Here is a 9,869-nt window from a genome sequence, read left to right on the forward strand (position 1 = left end):
ACACCAGACAAGTAAGTTTGTTTCTCACTGTTTAAATGTCTCTGCTAGAGACCACTTCTATACAAGGAAACCATGATAACTCGATGTTTCAAATTAATTACCAAAATACTGAGGATTAATTACTATACTCAGATTTCCAAAGAAAAATATGATCAAGTCCCTGAAAGACTAGCATGATTTATTCGAAGAATTAAAGTGCAGAAGGAATATGATGAAAAATAGCGAATATATTTGAAATAAATTAGAAAAGAGAGAAACCAGAAACAGACACGCACGTGTAAACAGGAAATACAGGAGGATTAAACTGTCATATCCTTTTTAAGTTTTATGTAATTCATCAAAATCTCTGATAACGAAAACAAACATACGATGGAATGTAATCCATCTTTATTACTACGCCAACCATATCTGTATTCTACGTCCGTGTGGGTGCGGCTTGTTTGTGGTTTATTTCAGATTTCTTAAGATTTATATTTCAAACTGTTAAATGTCACAAGGGGGGACAACTCCTGCAAAAAATAACTGTTTTTTTCAGCCCATTTGGATCATCGCAAGCCAAGTGTTCGCTTCGTGTAGGTGGAGTGTATACGAAGCGAACACTTGGTTAGCGAATGGTAGCAGAAATTAAATATAATTTCTACAAACAAAAATAGTGACAGTAATTAGATGTTTCACGACCAGCATGACAGGGGAAGATTTGGAGTGGCTTTAAGATCGCCAATAATTAGCATAGCCAATAATTTACATCACAATAATAGTCAATAGTTGTCTCCCCTACACCAACCCATTACTTATCTACAGAGATATCCGAGGTTATATAAGGCTATATATAGTGACGTAATCGGTACAGTCCGTCGGATGGGACTATAAATGGTGGCCCGTGTGAGAACTGTCCAATTTCGCACGGAAAAAAACCCTCTGGGTTTTTCGAAAAAGAGCAGGCGCGTACACGCCGACTCAGAGGATAGGAAAAATTTATTCAAAATTTTAAAGGTAGGGTCTCTTTATTAAGATATTTAGAAGGACTTCCAAATTTTATACATAAACCAAATTCTCAAACCTAGGCGGGGCTGATGGGGCTGACGGCGGCACAGTACCTCACTTCCGGTCCAGAATTGGTGATGCTTCACAATGAGTGTTAGGTTAAGGCATTATTAGGCATAAGAGTCGTCTCACAAAAACTAGACAGTTAATATATATAGGATAGACGGCTCTTTATCTAATCTATCCCCCTCTTCTACTCTTTACTCCACACTTTATCCCTTCTACTCTTTTTCCTTTCTGTTCTTCGTCTGCTGGATAACCGATACATCCGGTAGTGAAGCGGACGTAAAACCTATCAATCAATCAATCAATCAAGCCGTAATCGGTAGATAATTTATACTGGACATGTAATAAAAAACCAGCACTGCTGTAACTATGGAAACATAATATACGCTCTGAGCTTGTTCCTCAATCCAACCGAAATTACATGTATATCATAACATTGCCTGATTATTGAATAAAGTAATATTTAAGATAACTATAGAAAGAATACTTTAAATATGAAATATGGTGATACACTTCTCCGTAGTCAACGACCATCAGCTTGTCTCCCTGGGACAAATTAACATGTACAATTATAATATATAAAGAGAGGTATGTACACAGAAAATTGTGTATTTATGTATATAACGAGTGTTTTTGAATTCTATATATAACTACAGATCGTGTGACCAAGCCTTACTGTTATATTTTAACTACGGCTGATTCAATATTTACACTATTACTAACCGACTAAGTGGACAGCCGCTGACCACCACAGTGTTAATACGAAATGTTAACGCGGGCCCTGGTATATAAAGAAGCAATAATGGGTTTTCATTTGAGATTAAGCAATGAGGAGATGTTTCGTCACCTACCGAAACCATTTCAATAAAAAATAAGCTGTTTTGGCTTAATGAAACGATGTTTAATATATGTACAAGTAAAATAATACGTCGGTCAGGAATGTCGAAGACGCCAGTCATTAATTTGTTACAAAGGACATGAACGAATTCGGGGACTCAGAATTAGTTGTTATATTCAAAATTTAGAATAAATGAAGAACGCAAATATGAGATTTCAAACTAATTCAACAACTGGTGTAGAAAATATCTTAATATGGCATTACATAGAGAGACATAAACCCGCATTTTCATAATAAAAATTAACTTAACTCTCTTCAATTTTTGAAAGCCTCCACATGCACCAAATAAATGAATAAACATTTTCATACCAGTGTTCATTTGTAAAAAGAAAATTGTTTGGCACATGCAAAGATTTTCATTTCTACAAAAAAACAAATCTTGGCTATTTATGCATAGCAACGAAATTGTATTGCTATGTTAGGGCATCTACGCATGCGCATTGGGGAAAAAATCTGCACCATGATAGAAAACCTCAATTAGCCAATATGATGCTTATAACAGAAATAGGTAAATAAATTAAAGTCGATTATTTTAGTTTTTCATACCCATAATGCCCCAGGTCCTTCACACATAGACATCAAGGAATGTGAAAAGCCAACTAAATGTACTGTATGAGATATCTTACGAAATATCTAAACTATAAATATATTTTATATGTTTTTTTCTATAAGAAGATTTATTGTAAAACATACAAGATACCATATATCTGGTATATAGAAGAATAAGATATCTTAAGAACGTGCGTCAATATCTTATAAAGGACGAGATCTATGTATCATATATCTTACATATACATAGGATCTTACATGAGTTTCCATTTCATAAGAGTCTAAGAATTTTTCTATTTAACGAGCATCTGGCGAGCTAAAATGAAACATTCCTGACGAGTTTCATAATCAATATTTGTGGCATTTATTCGTGTAAGACGACAATTTTCCTGCAACCTTGAAATGTAAAAAGCCGCCATTTTGACTTCAGTGCGTTAGTCTGTGACGTCAGGTACTTGTCCTAGGTGTAACGTCACAAATGAAATTTACAACCAATCACAGAGAAGATAGGTCATATTACATGGGTTAATATTCATTGGATAACACACACATTATGTGATAAAAGCTTATAAGATACAGGATTGCGTAGCTCTTTGAATAAATGTTAAGTTGGCGTGTAATAATAGAATTTTACAATACTGTAGATTGGACATTTACTGTGAAATCTAAACCAGAACAGTATTCGGACTTTATGGTACAGTTTCTGAATGTATCACGACGTCATAACCGTAAACTATGTCCAACAAATCATAGCGAACAACACGTCAGTTCTCACTTCAATGTTGATAGACGTATTCCATTCAAAGTTGTATCGCGTGGTCAGTCTGATATAGTTTATGAACCGCTGGTCATAGTGATCGGAAACCTCCTTGGTTGAGTTCAAGTGTCCTCGGACAGCTTGTGACGTCTATTGTGATGGGCGTTAATAAGACACGCTTTTATTTACCTGTGTATAGGACAACCGTTAAAGACTGTTGACTCGGACATTACCGTGACGGACCCACTGTGTGTCACAGTGTGGGAGGTGTATCGTACGGGTGGGGTTGACAGTTGGAGTACCGGTAATCCGAAGAGGCCGAGTTCCAGACGATAGTATACTCAGTGTATAGGGACCACATCTTGATTCCCTAAACAAAACATGTTATGGGGGTTTCTTTGAAACAAAGTCGTTTTTGAAGAAGTTTAAATTCGGGGTTAAGTGAACGTTTGGAAATCACATACGTGCAACACAAGGATAAGTGCCGAGGAAGTGATAACTGTCACTAAAGTTCTGGTCAGTAGTATTGGAGATGATTAACTAACAGCTAGGTAAGTAACACCTTATATATTGATGTATAATTTATAATCAACATTTTATAAGATAAATCGCACGAGGAGCGTATCACCACTTTATCTTATGTGGTTCAATGGAATGATATCTTAGTGAAGACAGTCCGCGCGAGTTTGTAAGAGTCACGTGCCTTTGGAGGATATGTATCTGATAGAGATCTTGGGAGTCTGGGTGGGACTACAATTCACAATTTTAGATCTATATCTATTTCACTTTTAGGAGCTGAGTTTGTACAAGATGCCGCCTAATAGAGTGCTGCCCAAACCTCCTCCGACACGTGACCCTAACGGACTTAACAGTCACTTGACCGTAAGTACACTGCACGAGAAATGAGTGAATATATATATAGTTTCAATTAGGATTCAACCAATATTCTGTTTATAAGTACACGTGAGTTGTAAAAAGGATGATTTTCTTCACATTTTACACAGTTAACATCATAAAGCACATGCTAGAGTCGACAATGGATAACTTTAACATTCTGATCACTTGTTTTCAAAAAGATATTTTTTAAAGTCGACGGGGAATATTCTTCAATTTCCAAAATAAATTCGATGTGCTCTGGGCAGAGTCAACAACCCCCACTGATTTACAAAGCATGATATCACGATTAAATCTACGTACGAAACATGTAAATCATCTGGTATTTGAGTGACAGACGTCGTTAGTTACCTTTGGTCAGTACCCACCAGGTAGGCTATTATAGTAATACTGTCACGTACACAGTAGTAAGATGGACAGGTAATTGTGTTATTCTGAACTGGTTCAAAAGAATCGGCATGCACCCCATACTCCAGACTTGTTTTATATGACACCATTGACGGACATTGACAAACTATGTCAACAACACGGAGAATTAAGAGAATTTTAATACTTTTAAATGGAAATTTAAGTAAAAAGGAGTCAATTTTGAAAAATAAATGAAAGCCACAATTTTTTGCAAAATAATGTCAATAAAAATGATACTGCCATATATTAGTATTGCATTAATGTATATCAACTTAATAAATGCTGAAATTGTGAAAAATAAATTATCTATAAACGTTTGAAAATTGACATTTTATAATAAAACCATATAGTAATTGCATGCAAGAGTTATCATTCTTAAAAAACTTCACAGTAGAGAAATAGGTAGCCGGTTTCCTGAAGTACAGAAAAATGGACACATGTATGTGACTCATTAATAAAAAAAAAAGCAACTGAATTAATGATTGGATTGCTTAGAAATACTTTAATATTGAGAGAACACAATGTTCTGTCAATAATAAACATATAATATTTGTATAACTGTAGCATGACTTGGCCAGGGTTCTACCACTGACCAGCTGGGAGAGCGACTTTATAAAGACTAGGTGTCAAAGGATCAAATCCTGATCTGGCCTCATTGTAGTTTTAACTCAGAACAATGTTGTTAATTCTTCTGTTGTTTATTTCGCATTTTTTTTAATTTATTTTTTCATAATAAAAGTTCCGCAAAATATGTAATTTTGGCTCTGAAATGAAGTCATGCCTAAACACATTCCATTGCATAGTGATAGTGTTTGACAGTTGATCCTTTCTGTTATAAACCAGTTGCAGAAAAAACTATCACACGGAAATGTTTTCCAGCCGTAACTGATTAAGTCTTTCCGTACCATTGTAGAGTAATCGAAAGCCAATCTTATCGTGACGTCAAACTTAAATTACGACGGAAATTCACGATTGTTTCCGATGTTATACGTTCGAAGGAAACTGTGATGCGAACATTAAAACTGTTTATAAGATACATCAAATCCTTAAATATTTACAATTTATACACGTTTTCTGTAACTTTGTATTTGTATCTATTCAGATACAGTTCCCAGACGTCCTTGCCGAACAGAACTCACCAAAGAGCCTCGATATCATTTGGGACTGCTCTGAAATATGGTACTCCTGTTGGTCAGCGTGTTGTTACGGACTTCTTACCCTGTTCACCGGCCCTTGTATCGCAAGCGTCTGGGCCTGTCAGTTCGCCTATGTGGCCTTTGCGCATGTCTGGTGCTTAAGTCCGATTCTCATTAACGTGCGCCTGTGTATGTTTGACTGTCTTCAGAGAGGCGTACGGAGTGTCATTAACTGCTGCATTGTACCCTGGACGACCGCATGCGGAAGCTTTTTCCATTTGTGTCCGGTTAAACGGAAGCCTCTCATACCAGCACCGGAAGTTAAGAAACCTCCTTCACCGGAAATTATGATCGTCATACCCAAAGGAAAGGATGTTTCAAAGTCCATCAAGAGACAACTAGGATTGTTTATGAGGTAGAGAGAGTATTTCAATACAAAAATCAGTTTGAACTTTTTCGATCATTTCACCTTGATGGTAGTCTCGTTCAACCAGACGCTTCATCACTTGTAATTCAAGAGTCTGGTTGAACGAGACTACCTTGATGGTGGCCCCATACGTCGCAACCATAAGATAAGATAAGATAAGATAAATTTTATTTAGAGTCGGTGGGTATATAACAAAATAACATAAGCTCTTTAGAGCTTTTGACCGACATAACCATAGTAAGTGTAACTTGTACACGATGCTTGAAAGATCTTCAAGACTCTTGATGATCACCAATTATGCCGGGGGGGGGGGGGGGGGGGGAGGGTTCGTCAAAATTCAATCACGAAAGATTGCGATGACAAGGGTCCATCGCGTTCTCCCGCGATCGGTACACGAAGCGTCTGCAAAACCCACGGTGGGTCTTGATGAAGCTTCGTGATCTCTTTCTCTCACTGAGGCGTGAGACGTCGACTCCATATTTACCTGTAAATTGGAGATGCTAGGTCACGAAAGCATACTATCGTCTAAAAACACATCATAAAATCAGAAGTCAGAGATATGACTTTGACTTATCTTACAGTAAATTGTTATTTATTAATGTAACTGAAATGCCCCCCTCTTCTCTTTTTCTATAAGAGTGTCATAAAATACAGCAACTTGCCGGACGTATCGCATACATAATCAAAAACAACGATGTATCTCCTAAGTTCACACATTCAGTGGTTCATTGGGTGTGTTCTCCTTTCTCCCACTTTTTTAAAAAAAACCATAGAGGCAGTAATGTTGTGATAGCAGTTATAGTCTGTTTCATATTTTCATTATTTTTAGACATTTTTGTCATATCATATACCATTTAATTTTCATCTATACAAAAGAGTAACGTGAAATCCATCAACTGACCACTTTACTGGTGAGTATGTACCATCCCCAACTGTCCAGCTACCCTTAGTACCCTAAACAACATCCGTACTGGAAACGGCCGCCATCCCCAAAACCACCCACAGGAGATAATGGAGACCATTCGTACAAGCTGCGTGAAGGAAGTGAAAGAAATTCCCAGAAAATACGACGAGGAGGTAACCAAGCTTCGATCCGATGATGGTACAAAAGATGTAATCCAGTACGCCGACACAGCATCCCATCTTTTGCATTTAGAGTGACATTGTGATAAATGTGCTTGTTATAGAATTTTTATTTGGTGATTTCTTAGGATTTCTTCAAATTATGGACTTTTCTTTATCTGTGCTTTTTATGGACTTCCCAATACATTGTATTTCACCTTTATTAAGTTAGTGCTATTATATTAGTTTTATATAATGTATATTTGTGCATTTTATGAATAAGGTTGTTTTGATCAACTACGTGTAGTGCTAAGTATTCCAAGTGTAGATGTAATTATTTATTTTTTTATTTATTTTCATTCCCAGCTTTGCATCTGTTTTTGCTTATACATGATCACTGTCTTTACTGATTATATTTTTGATGCATTGCTTGCTAAATTGAGTTCTATTTTATGAAATATATATATAACATACATGTAAATGTATAGTAAAAATGTATAAAATTGATTTAATATGAAATTATTAAAAGCAGGTTTTCAGTTAATGTATTTTGATGTGTTTTTATTAAGTAATAACTGGAATACTGTATCTATTTATTTATAATTCCAGTAAATATTACGAAAATCAGGAAATATATTTGTTAAATATTCCTATAACTAACACAGTATTTCCTATTGGCGAACAGGGAAATGATCTACCTGTACTATACCAGAATAGACTATAATGACACCTCTATTATTTTCCAGTGTTTCTATTATTTTCCAGTGTTTATATAATTCCTTTGATCAGAAAAAAGGGGGAGAAAGGAGAACAAACCGGTTCATTGATATAAAGAGAAAAAGAGAAAGGGAGATGACCCTTCCCTTGCATAAGCCCGTTTGGGACATTGAAAAAGGTAGATAACTCCGACTCATATTTTACACAAGATCTAAATGACCATATTCCTTGCTGACTTATAAAACAATTTCTTACGATTAATAGTGTCAAACGCTTTTTCATAGTCTATGAAAAACAATTGAGTTTTTTCTTTTGTAATAAAAATCTATTAATTACGCCATGAAGTGTAAAAAGAGAGTCAGTTTTCCCAGAATTAGGGCGAAAACCAAACTGAGCGTCTGATATAATATTATTACCATCTGACCACTTTAACAATCTGTGATTAAGAATAGAAGTAAACAGTTTCGACAGACAACTTACTAAAGTTATGCCTCCATAGGTGTTGGTATCACTGACATTACCTTTTTATGCAGTGGAATGATAACAACACGTGACCAACACTCTGGAAATATACCTCCAGTGAAAATCAAATTAAATAACCGTTTTAATAATGGCACAAAAATATCTTTTAAATTCACAAAATATTCATTCAGTAGGTTGTCTAAGCCTGGCGACTTATTCGGCTTGGATTTTTTTTGACATTTAAAATTTCCATCTCTGTGATTTCATTGTCTAATTCGTAAAATATACATTCATCAGAATTGTATTTCCATATCATCAGAATTATTCTCATCAGCATCAAAAATCTTTTTGAATTGATCATAAAAATATTTTATAGACAAATTTGTAACAGCATTTGCATTGCGATATTTGAATAAATGATACAATTGTTTCGGGTTTGCTCTACGCAAGTAATTCATTCTATTACCTTCATGCGTCTTAAATTTTCTTCAGCTTGCGCGCGTACATTTTAAACATGCGTTTATTGTTCACCAAAACACTTTTTTTTCAGGAATACGCGCAAAATTAAAGTCAGCAAGCTCTGTCATATATCTTTTGTATAAAAACTTACAAGGATCGTCAAACCAAGGTTTGTCATTAGAGACACATCTACCAGTTCTGTTGGTGCTGGATTTGTACGAAAAAGTCTTGCCACAAAATGGCGTGAATACATCACACAACAAGGAAGACAAGTTTCCTACACACTGGTTTACATGTACAGATTTGTTCTCCAGTGACGTAACCATTTCATTTAACTCATTTTGTTTGGTAACTAATACTTCACGCATTTTTTCTATATCAGCGTCGTTCCATCTATACACAGTATGCGTTTCGTTTTTAAAAGCAAAATCGCTATCAATTACATTCAAGTTATTACATTGGACAACAAATTCAACTGGTGCATGATCAGACCATAAATTAATATCACAAACTTTCAACCTGTTCACAGTTTTAAAGCATGATTTGTCAAGAGTACATAATCAATGACACTTGAGCCTGAATAATTAAAAAATGTTAAACGACGAGATACATAATCAGGCTTTCTGCCATTACACACGAATTCTACTGGATTTACATAATTGGATAAGTCTTCGCCCAAAAGTGTTAACAACCGTATCCTCTGACCGTCGCGTAGGCATAATGACGTCAGCATCATACTCGAACAGGTCAGACAGTCGGTCAGCCAGCGAATCATGTATACCATCATGGGCAACAAAATCAGATCTGGTTCCTATACGACTGTTCAAGTCGCCGGTCACTATAACATTTCCTAAAGCAGAGTATTCAGCGATATCATTTTCAAGACATGTAAATAAATCGATGTCATACAAATTGTAATAAACATTATTTTCTGGGGGGATTATGACAAACATATATACAAATCTGACTGGGACAATCCAGACAGTCCAAACTAAAGGATCTCCAACACATTGGAGGAAAGTCAAAAACTGGGACACATCTTTCCGAAAA

At 35.7% G+C, this 9,869-nt stretch overlaps 1 protein-coding gene across 1 annotated transcript; it reads left to right on the forward strand.

Moving 5' to 3' along the window:
- The first annotated feature begins 3,553 nt into the window (after window positions 1-3,553).
- On the forward strand, window positions 3,554-6,414 carry LOC110465941 (caveolin-2-like). Its single transcript, XM_021522133.1, has 3 exons — window positions 3,554-3,805; window positions 4,047-4,136; window positions 5,659-6,414. Exons 2-3 carry the CDS (start codon window positions 4,065-4,067, stop codon window positions 6,109-6,111), a joined length of 525 nt encoding a protein of 174 aa, XP_021377808.1. The 5' UTR covers window positions 3,554-3,805; window positions 4,047-4,064; the 3' UTR covers window positions 6,112-6,414.
- Window positions 6,415-9,869: the final 3,455 nt, after the last annotated feature.

The sequence above is a fragment of the Mizuhopecten yessoensis genome, unplaced genomic scaffold, assembly GCF_002113885.1.
Source record: "Mizuhopecten yessoensis strain PY_sf001 unplaced genomic scaffold, ASM211388v2 scaffold11109, whole genome shotgun sequence".
Classification (NCBI taxonomy): domain Eukaryota; kingdom Metazoa; phylum Mollusca; class Bivalvia; order Pectinida; family Pectinidae; genus Mizuhopecten; species Mizuhopecten yessoensis.

Bases quoted from the DNA above. Each gene is read 5' to 3' on its own strand.
- LOC110465941 (XM_021522133.1), top strand. From the start codon at position 4,065: ATGCCGCCTAATAGAGTGCTGCCCAAACCTCCTCCGACACGTGACCCT. The intron at 4,137-5,658 runs GTAAGTACACTG...GTATCTATTCAG, and splicing joins GACTTAACAGTCACTTGACC to ATACAGTTCCCAGACGTCCT.